Below are 21,605 nucleotides of genomic sequence, written 5' to 3' on the forward strand. Positions count from 1 at the left end.
ATATATCCAATTTATATTGACTGCAACCACAGTCACAGAGGCAGCCTTTCTGAAAATTTCTATTAAGCTACTTCAAATTCAATATATAAAAACACAGTCAAAATCAGTAGGTACTTTTGAAATTCCTTGCCTCCATTTAGGATGTGCTTACACTCCAAAGAAAGAATAAAAGAAGAAAGTATGCTCTTCATCTGTGCCTGAAAGAACTTGTTTATTAAATTTGAAGAGCACTAGCTGAATAAAAGATAAGACAGTTAATTACCTCTGTACATCCAGTTCAGCCTCTTACCTGCCCTGTTCACAGTGTTTGTTTACTTTGAACAGATGGAGCAAGGTAAATAAACTGGATAAAATAAATCCTGTGGAGCTACTGTACCTGCTTTATCTGCACAGATGTGAAACACTCAAGAAGAAGGCAGCTCAGGTCCTGAATGTCAAGGCATGATGGCAACCAACACTGTTTGTCTGACAGAGAAGAAAGCTGCACACTGATTTTTCCCTTGTGATCTTACAGACGTGAGTCATGGTGAAGAGAGGTGCAGATAGAATTATTTTATTTCTAAACCAGAGGAACCAAATAACAGCATTACTGTGCATCATACAGAAAATGCTGCTCATACAACTCAACACGAGTGGGCTGGCAGTGAAGGAAAATCCAGCTTGTTAGTTTTTGTTCATTTGAACTATAAACTTTGACCTAACCTCTCAGGCAGAGTCATTTGCCAGTCTTAGTAATTGTTAGCAGTCAAAACAAAAAGGTGAAAAAATCCTCCATAATCATCTTCTTAGTCATTCCAACGACAGACTAAGCACTGAATGTGCAGATGACTTCAAGCGTGGGATTTTTTCCTCATCAGTTGTAGCTGGAAAGATGCAGACATGCAAATGTTTCTTGAGAAACTTGCAACTTTCCCGTATGTATGTATTAGTTGTTCTGGTGTCTCTGTACCTTTATTAGAACAATTAATCTGAGGTTTATCACATCAATCTTTAGGTACCATCTGAAGTATCTAAACTGAAATCCAGTCCAAGCTCCTTCTGTTCTCAGTGGTCTCATCTCAATGTCAGTTTGAATGCTGGTCTAAGTTGCTCCACGGTTGTTAAAAGCAGGAAGTACACTTTCAAAACCTACCAATCCTCTTTATATCCTGCTGGGTGTAAGCAGTATCTACAGGTCTGAAGCATGGCAGGCTGGAGGGAAGACTTACTTTGGTCTGCAAACATAAAAAACTAGTGGCAATGATGCTCAGAAATTCAAATGCTGTGGAACGTCCTTACCTGTCACATGCTTTTGCATAGTTGGTTACTTGTGGGTAGTCTTGGAAGATAGGTATTATCTGGTTACAGAGTAAGACTATTTTCTTGCACCACATTGGCCCACACCACTAGTCAAAAGTGGACATTTGCATAAAGTTCCACAATCTGCATCCAGGATGTTTGCACACCCTTACAAAGGCAGGCTCCTTCCACTAACAGCCTGTATGTTTACAGTGTGCCACAAACAGCTGTCATACCTGTCATATAAATGCATCAATAGTAATACAGCATTTCCCCTCTCTTTCCCAGGAAAATCATAGAATCATCATAGAATCACAGAAGAGTTTGGGTTGAAAGGGACTGTAAAGATCATCTCATTCCAACTCCTGCCAGGGGCAGGAACATCTTCCACTAGACCAGGTTGCTCAGAGCCGCATCCAACGTGGCCTTGAACACTTCCAGGGATGGGGCAGCCACAGCTTCTCTGCGCAACCTGTGCTAGGGCCTCACCACCCTCACCATAAAGAATTTCTTCCTAATATCTAATTGCAAATCCACTGTGACATTCTTCACTTGGCATTGCTAATTCCTTAGCTGTCATTGGGGCTGTAACTGTTCTGTAGCTGCTGAGGTTTGGGAGTTTTGTTTCTGTTTGATCTGCAAGAACCCAGTTTCAAACATTCAAAGCAGGTTTCATCAACACGTGCAAGATAAACGCTGCACAGTACTCACCAGTAAATGTGAGCAGCCTTTTTCCAAGCTTGTACTTTTCCTTATTCCTTCCATCTTGAGTGCTACCAGAATAATTTTTTTCCCCCCTTCTGGAAAAAAGTGAACACTAGGGAGAGCAGAGGATTAAAACTTAAAAAGAAAATAACTGCAGTGGAGGAAGGGAGATAGCAATGACTCCTGCTCACCTTTGGATGTGAAACCAATCAGTCCTTCAGTTCGCAGTAACTCTGGTTTTCCATCCTTTAGTACTGCCTTGCTAGTGGGTTCTTGTTTTTCAGAACCTGTTGAGAAATCATCCGTGTTACATTTATGTATCAAGCTTGTATTTATTCACCCAAAAGGACAGCAATGAACGCAAAGAACTTAAACTGACAACTGAAAGAATTTAAATGGACAACAGTTTTATTGTTTCAGTCTCTGCGGTGGTGGATTTGACCTTGGCTGGCTGACAGACCACACCCAGTTGCTGTCCCTCCCTCTCCTCAACGGGATGGGGGCAGGAATGGGATGGAAAAGCTCACAGGACAAGATAAAGACAGACAGGTCCCTTACCAGTTACCATCACAGGCAAGACAGACCTGGGGAAAACTTTTAATTTATTGCAAATTAAAAATAAAGCAGGATAGTGAGAAGAAAAGATACAGCTGAAAACAGTTTGCTGCCACTCTCTCCTATTTCCTAGGCTCAACTTCACTTCTTCCTTCCCAACTCTTCTACACCCTTGCCTCTCTCTGTTCAGTGAAGGGGGACGCAGAATTGGGTTTGTGGTCAGTCCATGACACTTCCTCTGTGCTGCTCCTTCCCCCTCACACTCTTCCCTTGCTGCAGTGGGGAGTCCCTCTAACAGGATAGAGTCCTTTATGAACTTCTCTAGGGACAGTCCTTCCCATGGGCTGTAGCTCTTCAAGAACTGCTCCAGTGTGTGTCCTTTTCATGGGATACAGACCTTAAGGAACAGACTGCTCCAGCACAGGTCCCCCATGGGCCACAGGTCCTGCCAGAAAACTGCTCCTGTATGGGCTCCTCTCCTCAGGCTGCAGAGTTGGATTCTTCACAGGCTGCAGCTTCCTTCGGGGTACATCCACCTGCTCTTGAGGGGTCTTCCATGGGGTCCAGGGAGATGACCTGCACAGTCTTCTCCATGGGCTAGAAGGGAATCTGCTCTGGTGCCTGGACCACCTCCTCCCCTCTTTCTTCACTGACCTTGGTGTCTACAGCATTGCTTCTGTCACATTTTTCTCACTTCTCTCAGCTGATGTGCAGATTTTTTGTCCTTTCTTAACTGTTTTCCCAGAGGTGCCACCACTGTAGCTGATTGTTCCAGTTGTGTCCTGTGGTGGGTCCCTTTTGGAGCAGGCGGGAGCTGGCTCTGACACAGGGGAGTCCTTGGCCTCTTCTCACAGAGACCACCCCTGCAGCTCCTCCACTGACAACACCTGGACATGGACACTCAATATACCATCTCTTATAAAATGTAGGATCAAAGAAAAACTCAAGCTGGAAGGGAACGCTGGAGGTGTCTAGCTTAATCCCCTGCTTGAAGCAAGGATAACAAGGAAATTCGATAGGGTGCCCAGGAATGGGAATTTTGCCTCTCTTTATCAATTTGAAGGAATTAAAACTGGATGGGTAGATGATTTGCAGAAGGGGACACTAAAGACTAATTTGCAACTCGGACTTAACCATTTCTGAGGGTGGCTGAATGTCAAGAAACTAGATGTGAAGAGAAATCAGTGTTGGCATCCCCACAGTTTGCAGTGAGAAGTGTTCACATGACAGCAGTCATGTTACAGCTACCACTAACTGCTTCCATTCTGTCTTGGGGCAGAATATGCAGTAAGGGTGAGGAAAGATGGAGCGAAAACGTTCCCTAGGGGAAAGACTTGGAGTTTATACTGCATTTAACAAAATCTGGATCCTGATGGCTGTAGATACCACTGGAGTACAATGACTTTCTAATTAATTTCTAAGTTCTAATGACTTCCGTAGGAACCATTTGTGAGTTCCATTTCCAAAGGTAAGGGTCAGGCAGTCTATAAACTCTGTAAACTCTGTACAGCTGAAAAACCTGATGTCCTCAGCCTCCATCCTGACCCTCTGCTTTCACAGAAACATTGCATGTTCCCCTGTGGCAAATCAGAAAAGGTCTTGTACATGACAAAGGACAAAATTATTCACTGGGTATTTCCATTATGCTTTTCAGTGGTGCTTTAGCTACAGGGTGAAAACAACCTTAACAAATGTTGAGCACTGAAACAAGAGGATATTTAAAAAGCCCCTATTTTTCAAGTGTGCATAGTTCAGGGTTACTGTGATCACAGGCAATCTGACCCCTGTCATCCTAGGGAGTGATAGCAGATGCCTGGCTGAGACTAAGCACTCCCTGGCACAGGAAACAGGATACATGAGATGACCTGAGCCAGAAATCTCATGGGAAAACTGTGAAGAGCATGCTCTTTCTACCTTGAACAGAATGGGAAAGCAGAAGTCAGTAGCTGTTGCTTATGCACTGGCAACCTTTCAATCTTCATCTCATGCACCTTCTCCTTTTCCTTGCTGGCAGCTGGAGGGGTAAGCACACATTTTCAGAGCTCTGCTATTGACTACAGAGGTAGCCATGGATGTTCTGTTATCATAGAGTTGGAATGTGTTGGAGTTGGCTTTGCTGTCTGAAATGAGACAGGTAGTGAAAGATAATAAGGAGAAAACCTTGCCTGATGATGTGAGATGCAGTTAAAATTAATATGAAAGCAAGGCCACAGACTTTGCATATTTATGCAATCACTTGTCTGGAGGATGTGGCTGTTATATTTAAATTCTGATATTTATTTTAACTTAGCAGTACTGAATGCCATCTGTACTTAGAGAATAAAGACAAAACAAGCCCATGTTGCTTGGCTGTGGGTTCTGTAAGCTCTTCAGAGAAAAGATTGTGCCATGGGGCTGTAGGGCACCAAGCATCAGTGGTGTTACAAACCCCATGGGGTATTTAGGTGCTAGGAAAAATAAATTCAGTAGTTGGCTTAGTGCTGAATTACAAATTCCGCTTTGTGCCAAAGCTTTAGTGCTGTTTATATTTAAGGCTTGCTTTTTGGCTGTGCTGAAAAACAGAAGGCTTGGCTGTTGTTATTTGACAAGAATTAGAAAGGTCCAGATCACTTGGAAACTCGAGGGTTGCTGTCTCCCAAACAAAATTTGCTGCTTTTAAAGATGTTAGTATTGAAATAAATGCAGCCTTTTTATCATATTGTAACTACATACTGCAGCACAGTGCCCTGTAGGACTTTTCTTGGCACTGCTTTAATGATAATGTCTTTGATTCCTTCCTGGTTAGCTGATTGGTCTTGTTACAGTTACTCTGAAGACTTCCATATTGAGATTCAGGTTTTGCTCCACAAGAGACTGAATGTTTCTGGACAGTGCATAAATAAATTACCTTCTTTCCTTTGAAATCTTTATCATAATTGCATGATTTGCAGGGGTAATCATGCATGTCATTATGAAGGGGTGATCATATCTTGTTCAAGTCAGTCAGCTCTCTAGTGGTGCTGCAATATATTAGCAGCAAATCTCTGTTAGAAAGCTTCCATGAAAAATCTTGTTAAATCTGGGAGAAAACCCAGGGAAATATGAACTAAAGAAGAGACTTTTCAGGAAAATCTGTTTGTAGATTCATTTATGAACTCCACTAACGTGCTTTCTCAATTAAACAATGCTGCTTTCTTGTAATTATAGCCAGGGAAAGACAGGAAAGACACTAGAAATTTTGTTGAACCAGCTTTGATGACCAGCATGTACTATGGTTATCAAAGACACATGTAATCTATTAGTGTACGATTGGCTTTTTGACCTATGAACAATTTGCAGTGCCTGAAGAAAGGCCTGAAAGGGAATGCCTCACATGGCTGTGCCAAACTGCACATTCCTAACATGCTCTAAAAAATCACCTCTCCTTTGGTACAATAGGGACAATGCAGAATGATGTATTTCACAATTATTATATTAATGTCCCTTCCAGCCATGTTCAGTGAAGGGACCAAAATGCAATTTGCTGACAGATGTAAACCAGCTTTCCTTTAAAACAATGGAGAACTTTAACAGAGATACCAGAAAGCAGTTGGTTATTGTTGTGCTGTTTCCGCAGCCTTGGACCGGTGCCCTGCTCTGCAGGATGACTGAGCTCCACCCGGAGAAACTCCTCCCGCCCTCAGGCATTTCCAGTCTCAGGTAGCAACGCGATAATGAGTTCAGTGGGATTGATCCTGAAGAAAAAAAAAAAAAAAAAAAAAAAGAGGGCTGAAGGCTTAATTTTAGAAAAGATGCAGCAAGTGAACTTGCCAATACAAAAAAAGTAGTTGGGAACAGAACTAATAAGAAAATGTTGTTGTTTATGCCTTCAGTCTATATAACATGAGAATTCAAAACAATCTGGGGTTTTTTAGCCAGGACTTAAAAGTAAGTACCATTCTCTGTAGAAGTACAACTAAATTTATTTCTAACTGTAGCTTGGGCTATATCTGGTTTTAGTTTTTCATACAAATTTACTTAATACAAGCTGTAATTCTATATGTTTTTATATTACATCATTTTTACTCTCAGTAGGTGAGCAGCATTGGTGACAATATTACAGGAACTATGAGCAGTGTTTTCTGAGTCACTGCTTCTCCTAGGAGGAAGCTTTCCCAAATCATATGACAAAGTCCTTTTTCACTCCAGTACTTGCCTTTGCCTCCACAACAACTCTTGGTAAAATAAAAGAACTCTTTTTTTTTTTTCACAGTCACCATGAACACTCCTGTAACATATTGTAACTTGGCAGCTAACCAAGCTGGGCTCCTGGTGTTGTGTGTACTCTGCAAACACAGAAAACTAAGAGCCACCCTTCAGGAGGATCACCCTGCACTAGGAAGGCCAGATGTTCTAAATGGTTTGCTCTTTCTGACACTTGAAAATTGGACATAAGGTTAGTCTTTGTGGAATATGAACCCACTTTTATAATTTTCAGTCATTTCCATTTATGTCAGGTTATGTTCCTTCCTCATGTAGAAATGTTATATTTTGGTGGGTTTCCCTTATAGAAGATTACAGGTGAATCAACGCTGAAAAATTCTCTGAATGCCAAAGAACAATAAATTGAATCAAGGAAAACATTAGATTCAGCTGTGCCAGAAAAGGAAGCCTAAATTGTTCTAAAAATTATTTCTTAAAATATCTTTGATGAATAATTCACCCTGGTAGGTGAGATATTCTCTCTGCTCTTCAGAGAAAACTGAAGTAGCCATTATAGAGGAACAAACAAGAATCACAGAAAACAAGACAGTGGGGACACACTGTCAGTTAAGGTTTCAAACCCAAAATTTGTTTGTTTCTTTTAACATTAGAAGTGCAACATGGAAAACAAGCACAGACTATTGGGTGGTGTGTGTACAAACGCCCTTTTCTCTATATAGTAAGTTGTGCAGAATCCTCCTTGGTCTCACTGTAGAAGCTGACACATGATTAACTAGGAGTTAATTATTTATGAGGTTATGTTCTGCCCAGTTTCAGTCCTACATGACACAGCAACATGTGCCTAATTGCTATATTTGATATGTCAGGCAATATTTAAATACACTCCTTTTATAATGCTATAGCAGTACACCTAAAAGTAGACTATATGTTTAGCCATGCAAATGGTTGAACTTTGTTCTCTGCTTACTGCACTGTTAAATCTCTAAGGAACCTTGGATGCAAATAAAGCAATATGGGCTTAATTAAATACAAAGACAAATGTTGTTTAGAAGGGACCTTTGGAGGTCGCTAGCCCAACTCTTTGCTCAAAGCAGCAACAACTTCAAAGTTAGATCCAGTTGCCCTGCTCTTCCTCCAGTTTCAAAAATCTCTAAAGAAGGAGGTCACACTGGCTCCTTGGAGAACCTGCTGAAGTGCTTAATCATTCTCATGGTGAAAACCTTTTTCATTGTATTCAATCAGAAATCCCTTGCTGCACCTTTCAACTGTTGTCTCTTGTGCTCCCACTGTGTGCATCTGAGTTTGTGTTGCTCTTCTTTATGACCCCTCTTCAGATGGATGGCACTGGATTTCTTATGGCCGCTCTGCCCTTCAGCCCTCACCCATGGTGCCATCCACAGCCTTGCTGAGGACGACTTCCACCGCATGGTCCACATCCATGGTGAAGATGCCAAGTACTTTTAGCCCTGTATCAAACACTGAGGAATGCCACTCATGACCAGCTGTCAGATTTCAAGCTGTTCACCCCTCCCCTTTGAAACTGATGGTCCAGCCAGTTTTCAGCCACCTTGTGGTCCATCTGTCTAGTCCATATCTTCCTAGCTTTGGGTACAAGGATGGGAGATTGTTCTGTCCCTTCTGTGCTTACAAAAGATTTTCATGAGGTTTTGCTCCACAATGCAGCACTGTCTGCTAGGAATGAGGAGCAGCAGCATGGAATGCTGACAAGTTAGAATGGTCTCACATTATCCATAGCCATACTGGCTAATACCTGTGAATTCTCTGTCTTAGGCTGCTCTAAAGGATACTTTGTCTGTGCTGCTTTTGGGGTTCTTCTTAAAGCATTTTTTGCCTGGAGATAAGCAGAGGTCACTTGGAAGCTGGCTATTTTACATGGAAAATACGATGGCTATTCTGGTTGGATCCAAGCCTGGATTAATCTTCTTCAACAGCTTTGTTATGTGATCATTTAAAAATTAAAAACCTTTTCATATACAAACAGTTCACCAGCTTAGAGAAGATTGTTTCTTATATAACAAAGGTCGTTTTGTTTACATATGCTGTTTTTTCATAAAGAGAGTGATGTAAGGGCTGCTACAAAAAAATCAAGAGCGAAAGTGTTTGGCTTTTAATATGCATTTAACTAAGCTAAAATTAAATAAGGGTGATGTTTACTATATGGTGCTTTTGTCAAGCTATGAATTGCTGATCTTTTCTGAACACAGTGGAGTATCCCAAGAGATTCCCCAGATTCCAGAGAGAAAAAGCAAGCACACTTTATTAAATTAAAAAAAGCAAAAAGCAGTTCATAGTTATGAATGATGATATCTATGCTGATGTATTTTAAGGTTTCTTACAGTGATGTATACAAGAAGCTATTACACTAAACCTGTTAAATTCGACATTTTATTTTCTGTATCTGACTGACAATCTTTGTACACTAACTGACCTCTTCTCTCTCTTGTCCTACTACTTCAGGTATTCTGAGTCTGCATTTCTCTTACAGCAATGCTGTAAAAGAACAAATGTTATGAAATCTTAATGTTACTATAAAAAGCAGCTGCAAAATCTCCTTGGCTGCCCAAGATTGTACCAGATGGTAAAGAACTGGAAGTATAGTAAGTGTCATATTAAGCCAGTCAGATTTGAGGGACACGTTATACATCCCACATAAATAAAACACTGCTAAAACTGCCCCTGGAGTGATGAGATTCAGGAATAAGCTTTTCTGTAGCCTCAGGAGTATCCCATGGTATCTACAATGCAAAGTGTTTCTAATATTCAGAGCACTCAGATTAGTCTGGTTCTTTGCCAAGGCCTGACAGCTCAGCGTTGCTACATCTCTCTAGATGCAGGGGTTGTGATAAAGCTAATCTCCCTTTTTTTCCCTCCTAGGACTTTCACAATTTTTTTCTCTAAAAAATAAAACTACAGCCAGCCTTCTTATCAGAAATATAGAGATGATGAGGAGTAAGTGCTGCATTGACACCCAAAGCTGTATCCTTGGGACTCAGTTTTCCCATCACAGAAAAATTGTGTTCATTTAAAAGGTCATTGACTGTACAACTGGCTGAGCATTGTCCCTATTTTGTTTGCTATAATTCTAACATCTTGTTTCCTTCATATACAAATTTTTCCTTCATATACAAATTTTTAGCCCTCCTGCTGTGTTAGTACACAGAGACCCCAAGAATGACAGAATCATCCATGTCAGAGAGAACCTCAGGAGATCTGTGGTCCAACCTCCTGCATGAAGCAGGGTCAGCTGTCAAGTCAGCCCAGTTTGCTCACAGCTTTATTGGTCTCTTCTTGAAAACCTCTGAGGATGGAGACAGCACAGCTCCAGGCCTCTGCTGCCTGATTTTAGTACATGGTCAGCCTTTCTCAGAGGTGACAGAGAAACACAACAAAATCGTTTGGCATATGTGGATCAGTCACAAGGATCTGAGCTTTAAGGGGCGTGTTTCCCTGCAAAAGGTTGAACTGGGGGTACATTTCCATACATCAAGAGCTGAGGAAATAGGAGGCAGTAGGTGGCTTCTCCAACACACAGGCAGGTTCAAGCTGAGAACACAAATCCCACATGCTGACACATTGTAAAACCTGCTCCATGCTGGCATTCTTCTGTTATGCCAGTGAAATACATCCATGTATTCTGAAAGAGATGCACAATAAATGACAGTTAATGTTGCAGAAAATTTGTATCCTGTAATACCATAAATGGTGAGAGCACAAACCAGACAAGCCAAGTAAAAAAGAAAGAAGATGCAAATGAAACTGTTAATAGGTGCAGAGATCTCTGAACTTTCCTCCTTCCTCTCTGACATGTTTGTGCTGAACTTAGTGATCTTTTACAGAATAATTTTGAGGCCAAAGTCATTGCACTCAGTTGGATGATACCTGCAACAACAAAGAAGTTTCATTATAGGTTTTCGTAGCATTATTAAAAATGGGAATAAGTCTCTGAGGCATCAAGAGAGAAATTTTAAGTCTGTGCAGGGCCATAATTTTAAAATCCTCATTTGATTTGCATAGTCAGTGGTTGCTTGGTTGCTAATTTCAGTGTAAATTTAGAAAGTGAATTGTCCTGAATGAAAGAAATGTTATGTCTGTCAGTAAATATCTTTCACTGCAGATTCATGGAAATCTGCTGCTTCATTATTCTGGAAGAAGGAATATAAAATGAGAAATGCTTAAGTTGGAGAGAATATGTCAACCTGACTCCCTGAGTTTTGTTCAAAATAAATCCCTTGCCCTATAAATGACCTTGATGATAAGAGCATAAGAACTATGTTTAGAGACAAGGAATTTAAAATCCTGAGATGTGGTGTTTTTAAACGGACTTCCAGATTGCAAAGAGTTGTCTGATATGTATCAGGGCAGCACACGTCAGGCTGTGTGTCCTGTCTTCTCTTTGGGTAGAACACACAGTTCTTACTGGACAGAATAAAGATTTCTTATTTATGCAGTCATGCTCAGCATAGACACAGAAATCAGAATAATGGAAGAGTTTGGGTGGGAAGTGACCTTTAAAGGTCACCAAGTCCAATCCCCCTGCAATGAGCAGGGACATCTTCAACTTGATCAGGTTGCTCAGAGCCCTGTCCAACCTGACCTGAATGTTTCCATGGATGGGGCATCCATCACCTCTCTGGGCAATATATCTTCCTGTGAGCCAAGCAGTGGAAGGAAGCAGTGGTCTGAGTTTCAGTTCTCACCTGCAGATACTGCTGTGCCACAAGCTTAATTATATGCCAAAGAAAGGGTATTTAACTATCATTAAACCTGCAGAACATGAGTGATGTCTGTATTCAGTTTCAAAATGAAAACTCCTGCAGTCCTTACACCTATCATGGTGAAATTCTGCAGGATGCACAAGCCCTGAGTTAGTCAATGTGTAGTTTCCAGCACTGTTTGGAAAGGGGCACAAGCATGAGTGAAAATTGGCCTTCTCCATGTTGGTTTTCTGCAGTTCTCCTGTCTTATTTATCTGTGTGTGTGGGTGTGGACTCTTTCTTCAATCTTCCAGTTTTGACCAACACACTTGTAAAATCCCTCAACAAATTCAGCTTCAGTTGTGCCCTTGGCTGCCCTGATCCCATCCCTACACATCTGGGCAGTGTCCCTATATTCTTCCCAGGATACCTGTCTCTTGTTCTACTGCTTGAGCATTTCCTTTTTACACTTCAGGTGGACCAGGAGGTCCTGACTGACCCATGCCAGTCTCCTGCCTTCCTTGCTTAATTTCTTACACATGGGAATTAGGTGCTCTTGCACTCAAAGAATATTGTCCTCAGAGAGCTGCCAGCTCTTCTCAGTTCCTTAAGAGTAGTTTCCCAGGGGGTGCCATTCACTAATTCCTTAAAGAGCTGAAAATTTGCTCTCCTGAAATTCAGAATCCTGACTCTTCACCTGGCCCACATCCCTCAGGACTGAGGTGTTTGCAGTGTAGGCATCTACAACTCAACAAGTCACTCAGTTATTTTATAAACAAGATCACATCAAAAGAATACAACTTGTGAAATTATTTTCTCCCTTTAACAGAGGCAGTCTGTCTAAAACAGAAACACTGTATTTGGAAGGTAAATTAGATTCTATGCCAAGAGAATCTTTAATTATTCAGATATGGCCCTGTAGGTCTGAGAAAGCCTTTCCCATGTTGAGGACATATCAAGAACAGCAGTTTTTTCTGCATTCAGCAGCCTAGTACCACCTCAGGGAGTTAACAAACAAACAAACATTTACTGTATTTGTGATCTTACAAAAAGAAAACACATATTAAAAGGTGGCATTTCTTCCTCAGCTGACAATTTTTCTTAGGAAGAAAATTACTCAACTACATGAATCTTTTTGTATTCTTCTTATGTGAATGATTTTGTCTCTTACCAGGGACCCCATATAGCAGGTTTTCTCCTTCCAGGGTTCTTGAGATTTTACCAGATTAACATTAGTACCTTTCATCTTGTAGTTCTGTTTTGATAATAACTTCACCGTATCTTTGCTTTGAGGGCTACATTAATTATGAACAAGAATCATCCAGTATTTATCATTGCAGATAGCAGAGAAATCAGAAAATAATCATGATATAGATTAATTAATTATGGGTGACCTGAATTGCTTAATAGCCTTGGTTCATTTGTAATTTTCTTTTAATATGGTCAAATGCTTGGTCACAGTCACAGGTCAAGCAATGTATGATGTAGGATTGTCATGTTGGAAGTAATAACCCTAAGAAAACTGTACTGAGTTGCAGGGGATAACTAATTTAAACACTACATCCTTTCTGAATGATTCATGTATCTGTCTGTGTTTTAATTAGGTGGGGATATCAGTCAGAAACAGCAATGTGATTTATCACTGAACATTCAGCAGTAATAAAGCTTTGGTTTTGGTGTTCATAATTCAAAAATAATACTGGAAAAATTTGAAATATTTGAGAAAAGATGCACACAAGTGATTAGGAAAGGAGTTTTAACAGTATGAGTTGTACAATCTTTTAGAAATAGAGATTAATAATCTTGAACTCTGCAGAGAGAAATCTTTTCATAGTAAAATGTCTGTTCAAGCAGCAGCCAGTGTAACATGATCCAGTGACAAAGAGCTAAGCTAAAAAGTGAAACTAAAAATGAGATGCCCAACATTTAATAGGGACTGTTAACAATTCCTATTGGATGGCCTCAGCCAGAAGATACAGCATTAATACAGGACTCACTCTGATTCTGTGACCTGGGCTACACAGGCTAAACAAGATCATTTTAACAAACCGTTATGACCTCAAAGTTCATGAACAAAAATCTTTGAGCTTTGGATCTTCTACCACTTTGCAGAAGTGATCCCTGAACTTCCAGGTGTTCAAGAATTTTCGTCTTTTAGTCACTGCTATATGAACAGAGTTTCCTATATCCTGGATGTGTGTCTTCCTCAAAATTTGAGACAACCAGAGGCTGTATAATCCTGAGCTTTAACACCACAAAAATTCAGATAAGAAAACCCCCACGAAATAATAAAACTCACTATGTTCTTCATACATTTGAGGAAGCCTGTTTTGACCCCTGAACTGACAAGAAGTTCATGAACTCCTGGAACCACTTAGACTGGGATTTTTTTTGCACTTAAAATACCTGAACACTAGTCCACAAAAAAATGTTTGTGGTTGTGATGAAACTTTATCTCATACATCCAGTTTCAGAGAAACCAATCTCTAGTTTCGGGTACTTTATGCTCCGGTCCCAGAGGAATTACATTCTCTCAGTGAAGATCTGTACAGAGCCAATACATACAGAGTGACTCATGGTGTATTTAGATTAAACAGCTCAAGAAGAAACCTCGGAGTTCCCTGTGCTGTGTCTCTGCTGCTCCAGAGGGGAAAGCACCACACAGCCTGCACCAGCTCTGTGCTTACAGTTCATTGAAACTGTGACCTGTGGTAACGTAAATAGAAAACTCTCGTGTAGTGGCAGTGACACAGTCGTGCTGAAGTGACACAGTCGTGCTGAATCACCTGGAGCAAACAGCAGGGAATGGCTGTGCTTAAGAAGGCGCCAGACCATGACATCACCCATGTCTGACAGGGTGACAAGCAGCCCTGAGGCACCTCAGCCCCTCCGGGCCAACAGCCCCACGAGGAAAACAGCCCGTGGAGAAAAATTAACTCGACCTTGAGTCGGGAAGTGTCTTTCCCAGTGGATGTCTCAGTGAGACAGAGAAACGAGGTGAGGAAAGAATCACAGAGTGGTTTGGGTTGGAAGAGAACTTAAAGATCATCCACTTGCAACTCCCTGCCATGGGCAGGGACACCTTCCACTATGCCAGGCTGCTCAGAATCCCATCCAGCCTGGTCTTGAACACTTCCAGGGATGGAGCAACAACTGCGGACTCCTCTCGATCAAGTTAGGTCCTCAACTTGTTGCTTAGAAGTAGCAGATAATATAGCCCTTCGTCATGTCAACGTGGAATCACGTGACTGTAAATCACAAACCTCATCACTAGTCTTTAAAGGGGCCAATGGTATCTCAGCCCCTTAGCCCTGCACCCTCAGCCTTCAGCCCTGAGCCCTTCAATCCCTCAGCTCTCAGTTCCTCAACCCTGAGCCCCTCACCCCAGAGCCCATCATCCTCCAGCACCTCATCCTTTCAACTCTCAGCCCCTCATCTTTTATCCCTCAATCCTGAGACCTCAACATCTCGCACCGGAGCCCCTCAGCTGCCAGCGCCTCTGCCCCACACACAGCGCGCTCGCGCCCAAAGCCCCACCCCCGCCCGGCCCGCCACACCTCCTGCCGCTCTGACTGGTTGTATCTCCTTCGAGTGACAGGAGAGACAGCCAATCAAAGAGCTCAGAGTCGTGACGGGCGGGTAGGGCTCCCGTGTGTGGCGTCGGGAACTCCCCCCAGGACCACCCCCGCGGGGAGGGACCGGGCGGCGCTGAGGGCGGGAAGGCGCCGCTGTCCCGAGGGCAGGAGCCGCTGCTCGCAGGGAAGGAGCCGCCCTGTCCCCGCTGTGCCATGGAGGACGTGCTGCCCTCGGGCCTGCTGGAGATTTGTCTGGTGGTCGGTGCGCCCGGGGAGCGGGTGCGGGCGCTGCTCCAGGTGAGCGGGTTCGGGCGGGCGGTGCCAGTGCGTGGGGTAGGGTTTGTCAGCGCATGGAGCTGATATACCCCAACAGAAAGTTGTTTTGACAGGCGAACGTCAGCAGAGCAGGGAGAGTTTGGTAGCGGTGTGAGGTGGCTGCACTTTTCCAAAGGTCTGAGTTTAGATGGAGAACTCACTGTAGGTTTATATAAATAGGAACAGCAAAACGCTTAAGGATGCGTGTTCTTTCTGGGTGTTACTCCACGTCCTGTGGAGAGAAAAGCAATCTGTATCCTCAGGAAAACACGAGATCTAAATCCCTGTGCTCAAGTGCACTGAGTTTGGCATAATCTGAACCACTTGGATACGGCGGGAGCCGATGGGTTGGTTACTGCTTTTAATATATGATTTATAATTTGTTTGTATTTATTCACATGTGGGCTCACAATTATAGCCCTCCTCCCGGTTCTGCTTGGTTCAAGTGTGCTGACGGGTTTGTTCCATACCTACGAGGTGCCCCGCAATGGGAAGAGCTGTGGTGCCAGCACGTGCAAAAAAAGCCAAACAGCTCCCAGGGATCTCAATTGCTTTGCTTGAACTTGAATTTGATAGTGCTCTAATAGCATTAGATAAAGAAGTCTTTGTTGGGCTTCTTGCTTGTTCACTCGCTCAGGAGACAGCTTTTGCTGATGTCAGCTTCTTAAGTGATAACAGCCAAGCGCAGGTTCACATTCCAGGATCTCATTCATGTGTACCTTCAGAATGGGAAAATAGTTCCTAAATGTTAGCACCAGACTTTTGAAATCAGTATGTGCATGGTGTTTTATCAGAAGCATGAGAAGTGAACCCAAAGGAAGGGGAATTTCTTATTCATTCCAGTTTGCTTAGTTTGATCTCACTGCTTTCTGAAAAAAACCCTGTGGAACAACAAATAAGAAATTGGCTACAGAAAGCAGAAGCCATTCTGATATTCCGATCACACTGCAGGTTCTGAATTGTTTCTTTGCTCAAGATACAAAAAGGTATCAGAAAAAAAAGTAGTCCCTTCTTTTGTGAATATGAACTTCAGTAAAGTCCCTGCAAGCTGTTGCACCACAGGAATTTCAGTCACTGTCTTAGGGCAAGTTTAGAGATTTACATCTACATGAGGAGAATGGAATATGTTTTATGGCTAATTTTAGTGGCTGTAGAAAGAAAAGACTTTATCGACAGAAGATACCATTCCAATGGAAAGTAGTGTATCTCTGATGGTATTTACAGATGAAACAGTGGGTAAAAATCCTGATAGTGCTTCAAATCTTGGTCTTTACAGTGCGTTGGTGCATTCTATCACATGGAGTGATAAAGCAAATGAGGTCAATGGGACTGTGATATAACCCACCCACAAAGTAAGAAAATTTTTATATGACTGACCTGTTGTTCATGGGGACTCCAGGAAAAAACATACAGTTTCCCACTGAAGCTCATGAAACAGAAGTTTCTGGGCTGTCATCCATTGCTTATCCTTATTGCCAAGAAAATTGTCACTGAGATTTCAATTTGAAAAGATCAAAGGCTGCTATTTTCAGCTAGAGATTTCTTTTTTAGCACTGGAAGCATGTATTTTGTAAGAATGAAATGTACAGTAGTGATGCTTCTTTTCCCTACGTTATCTGTATCTATAAAGCTGAGTTTTGATTTGTCAAGTGTATGCAAGCTGTCCGTGACATGTCTCAGATCTTCCTACAGGTTCCATCCTCGGGTTCTGTATCTACCCACCACAGTTAGTGGTACAGAGCTTGTCTCGTGCTTGCTGGCCCTGCTGATGCAGACATAACCACCAAAACAATTTTTTCTGCTTCTGTTATGCCTCCTTGGCTGAAAGAAATTATGTGTGATCAGATTGAGCATCAGTTATCAGTGTGTGCTTGTTGCAGTGAAAAGCACCTGGACAAGCTCGAAAAGTGAATCCGTGGGAACCTTGGGACAATCAGCAAAGCTGAGTGCAAGGTGCTACACCTGAGTCAGGGCAGTGCCTACTCTTTGTACAGATTGGGTGATGAGGGGATCAAGAGCAGCCCTGCCAAGAAGGACTTGGGGGTGCTGGTGGATGGGAGGTGGGACATGCCCTAGCCATGTGCACTTGCAGCCCAGAAAGCCAGCCATGTCCTGGGCTGCCTCCAAAGCAGTGTGGGCAGCAGCTGAGGGAGGGGATTTGACCCCTCTGCTGTACCTGGAGTGCTGCATCCAACTCTGGGGTCCTAAGCACAAGAAAGACATGGACCTCTTGGGATTGGGTCCAGAGGAGGGCCACAAAGACTATTAGATGAGCAGATGAGTATGAGGAAAGGCTGAGAGACTTGAGGCTGTTCAGCTTGAAGAAGAGAAAGCTCTGGGGTCACCTGTTCAGTACCTGAAGGGGCTCCAAGAAAGCTGGAGGGGGACTTCTGACAAGGGCATGGAGTGATAGAACAGGGGGGAATGGCTTCAACTGACAGAGGGCAGGGTTAGATTAGATATTAGGGAGAATTTTACTGTGAGTGTGGTGAGGCACTGACGCAGGTTGCTCAGGGAAGTTGTGGATGCACCATCCCTGGAAGTGTTCAAGGTCAAATTGGGTGGGGCTTTGGGCAGCTTGGTCTAGTGGAAGATGCCCTGCCTGTGGCAGGAGGATTCAAATGAGATGATAATTTAAAGTCCCTCCCAACCCAAGCCACTGTATGATTGAAAAGTAACTGTGTAATGGCCTGCATCATCAGGACTGTGGCTCACAGGCGAAGGGAAGGGATTACTACTATTGTTGTTATTACTCAACACCCTTGAGTTCCCATCTGGGATACTGTCCCACATTTGGGTACCTTTCTACTGGACAACTGCTGGCAAACAAGAGTGAGTCCAGAAGAAGCTGAGCTATCTGAGGGCTGGGGCATAAGGGCGGAAGAATCTCCTTCCTAAGGGACTTCTGAAACTTGACTGAGTGAAACCCAATGCAGCCAGACCTAACATCAACCTTATAATTGCTTTGAGCAAAGAGTTGTACAAGAATCTCCAGAGATCATCCTACAGTTGTTTAGGTTGGAAGAGACCTTAAAGATCACACAGTTCCAACATCCTCGCTGTGGGGCAGGGACATCTTCCACTACACCAGGTTGCTCAGAGCTCCATTCAGCCTGACTCTGGACATTTCCAGAGATGGAGCATCCACAGCTTCTCTGGGCAGCCTGTTCCAGTGCCTCACCACCCTCACAATAAAGAATTTCTTCTAATATCTAGTCTAAACCTGCCCTCTGTTGGTTTAAAACCATTCCCTCTTGTCCTATTACTGCAACCTAATTGTCCTGCCCAATCTAATTTTTCTGAGGCTTCATACTTTCCCTGCCTGATTATTTGTTAAAGAAGCCAGTTCTTTCATGACATTCAAAGTGAAATTAACTTCTTCAGTGATGGGAAGAGGAGAATGAGGTCAAGGAAACACCAGACGACTGAGGTCATGCTCTGATTTGTGGTTTCAACACACTGCTCTTTGTGTTTGAATAATGCAGTCATTGTAAAAGTCTGTCTTGCATCGGTGTCCTTTACAGCACCGCTGTTACAGGAACACTCTCAGCAAATGGGGATGGAATAAAGTCCCCCACTTCTGTTTGTAAGAAAATATGTATGATGCAAGGACATTTGGTAGTAAAAAGCTACAAAAGAGAAGTATTTCAAAGTGAAGAAGTAACAGTAGCAGCAGAAAAGATAAAGTATTCAAAGAATAGCAGAAACAAGTGAATATTGTTTGTTCTGTTGCTGCCTATTCACTATCCCTGAACTCAAGGAGTAAGAAGATGTGACTTTGGCCAAGACATTAATATGAGCTGACTCGAATGCTGGGGACTGAGTCAGTGGGTCAGCGACAGTGCTGACAGTGCTGTTCTGTGGGGAAAAAATGGTGTTTAATGCTTCTCATGTAGTTCAAGACATCAAGGATCTGCCATTTCAGGAGCTGTTAGGTTGTGAGGCCGTTAAATTGCTGGCTGCCATCCAGCACTTCAGAGCACAGAGATGCCTTAGTGTAAGTCAGGGATTGCCCTGTCAAAGCAACTCTGTATGAAAAGCTCAGTGGGACAAATCTGCTGAGTTGAGTTGGCTGCTGTTGGACTACATCTGTGTTTTTCTTGCGTAACAGCCTCAGGGCTGAGCCTTAATTCTTAATTTCCTCCTGAAATGCTTAGCTGCATGTTAGTTTGAGGGTGATCATGGTGAATTTATCTGTGTTTCCACTTTCTTCACTGCCTTTGTCAGCTGCCAACTAAGGAAATGACACTTGAAAGTTCTTAGCATGGGGAGGATGTGGCACTCAGTACCCCAATCCATGATGTGCTTTTTAAAGTCATTGCTGTCTTTTGACTATCCCAGTGGATACTTACCTGACCTTTTCTTTTCCACTCCAATTTATTTCTAGTTCAGGCTCTTTGTTCATTAAAAGTGGTTTTTTGCTTCTTATTTTTAGTGAAGTAGTTTCTTTAGAGTACCCTATTATAAATATGGTGCAGTTTATGGAATTTAAGATACCATAATTAATATATCATGAAGCATTCCTTCCCATTTTTCCTATGATGCTCAAATGTGGAAAAAAAACCTATTTGTGGACTTCCTTCTGGGACGTAAGTGCTGAGACTTCTGTCTCAAAATTCGGACAGTGGAAGATTGTCTTCAGAGTTTTCTATGTTGTAGCTGTTTAAAAAACAATAGGGAAATGATGGGTGAGGCCAGCACTGGTTCTCAAGGAGCATCTTGCATCATGTCTGGTGATAAAAGCAGCATGTATACTTCACCTCATCTGACTTTGAAGCTGTTTGCAAAAAGTTGAAAACGAAACAACTTTTTACCACAGTGGGGCTCGCCTTTCCTGTTTCCAAATATCCGTTGGTTAAACAAAGCTTTTATTTGTTTTTTTAACCTTGCAGGAAGAATTAAAATTGCGATGAAGTAATTGGAAATGCAGCTACTTGGCTCGACTATATGGTCAAGAATACAAAAAGTGCTCCCAAGTTCAAGGAAATCTCTCTGATCACTTCCTCCGCAGGTTTTCATTGCAGGGCAGTGAGGGCTTTCAGGCCAGTTGTACTTTGCAAAGCTGCCTGCGAAAAATGTTGTAATTTCATATGTGCTCTTGGGATGCCTGTTCCACTTAGTCATCGGTATATGGAGGAATTCTCACGGCTTCATGCTTTACAGTGTCTTAAAGTTGTATTTATTGTAACAGTGATTGTAGTTTTTAATTGTGCTTTGTTAATTGCCTTATAAAGTTGAGTGTTGTCTTGTGAAAGTCTGTGTTTGTTGTTTGGGGTTTTTCTTGGTACATGTTATTCTGAGTTAAAAGGAAGTTCTTCCTGAAGTTGAATGAAGACTTATCTAAGAGGCTCAGCTGTTTTTCTTTCTTTTAATTTATTTGTTGCCTGGTTTCTCCTATTCCCAGTGTTTATTTTAAGTATAGCTTAAGTGTATCTTAACAGTGAAAAGGAGGAAATATGGTATTTGATACTTGCTATTTTCTTTTGGCAAAGGCGTAATATTGATATGGTGCATTTTTAATGATGAAGGATTCCTTGCCTGCTAAAAATTCTCATTCTCCTTGCATTAACATGCATAAAACAAAAAAAAAAAAAAAAAAAAAGAAGGAGAAATGAATTATTTAGGAAGAAGAAAAAATGTATTCTAAACCCACAATTTTAGGGGGAGAGAAAAAACAGAGTTAAAAATTATTAAAAAAAACACGTATCAGGATGAGTGTCAACTTAGTGTTTGTTTTGTTTGTTGTTGTTTTTCTATAGGGCACTCAAAGAAGACTCAAAAGTCTTCCACCCCTTGATCCAGAAGTTCTTTCTGTATTTGTGCCTCCATTTATCAGCAGAGATGATCTTCAAGTGATTAATGCTGGCAATAACTTGAATAAAAGCAAACGCCGGTCCTTCCGAAAGAAAAAAGAGAGACCCAAGATTGAAAATGCCAAGAGCCTCAACGGGGAGCAGAAAGCACCTGACACAGAAGATGTGACAATTCCAAAGGACATTGATCTTATTGCTTTGCCACAGCTCTGCTTCCCAGGTACATGAGAGTTCACACTTATTGTTGAGAACTGTTTTAATGTATATATTTGTTGACCTATACTACAGCCCTTATTTTTTAGTCCTTGTTGGTAGATCTTGGTTTGAGTGAAGTGCACACATGGATACACTTGAAAAATTATTTTTCCCCCCAAAATGGCTGAGTACTCTCTTGCTTTTCATTTGGCATTTTGATATATCTGAAGTAGTGAATATTTCCTCCGGGTTTAATGGGAGAAATTTTAATA

General features: G+C 42.1%; 1 protein-coding gene and 2 long non-coding RNA genes across 4 annotated transcripts in view; 2 read left to right on the forward strand and 1 right to left on the reverse strand.

Annotated features, from left to right (window-relative positions):
• Window positions 1–527: 527 nt before the first annotated feature.
• Window positions 528–2,345, reverse strand: LOC109145345. The gene is made up of 3 exons (XR_002046671.1): window positions 2,175–2,345; window positions 1,990–2,095; window positions 528–1,214 (listed from the first exon to the last, which is right to left on the reverse strand). It is a non-coding gene; the product is annotated as an uncharacterized LOC109145345 (long non-coding RNA).
• Window positions 2,346–4,250: 1,905 nt separating this feature from the next.
• On the forward strand, window positions 4,251–9,024 carry LOC109145390. Its single transcript, XR_002046749.3, has 4 exons — window positions 4,251–4,560; window positions 6,134–6,216; window positions 6,770–6,952; window positions 8,055–9,024. It is a non-coding gene; the product is annotated as an uncharacterized LOC109145390 (long non-coding RNA).
• Window positions 9,025–15,133: 6,109 nt separating this feature from the next.
• Window positions 15,134–21,605, forward strand: part of DENND3 (DENN domain containing 3) — a 32,970-nt gene continuing 26,498 nt past the window's right edge. For both annotated transcript variants that reach the window (XM_039549273.1, XM_039549274.1), the window contains exons 1-2: window positions 15,134–15,307; window positions 21,085–21,358. In XM_039549273.1, coding sequence (XP_039405207.1) covers window positions 15,224–15,307; window positions 21,085–21,358 — 358 coding nt within the window. In that variant the 5' untranslated portion in view covers window positions 15,134–15,223. The remainder of the gene's footprint in view (window positions 15,308–21,084; window positions 21,359–21,605) is intronic.

This window comes from Corvus cornix, chromosome 2, assembly GCF_000738735.6.
Source record: "Corvus cornix cornix isolate S_Up_H32 chromosome 2, ASM73873v5, whole genome shotgun sequence".
NCBI classification, from domain to species: domain Eukaryota; kingdom Metazoa; phylum Chordata; class Aves; order Passeriformes; family Corvidae; genus Corvus; species Corvus cornix.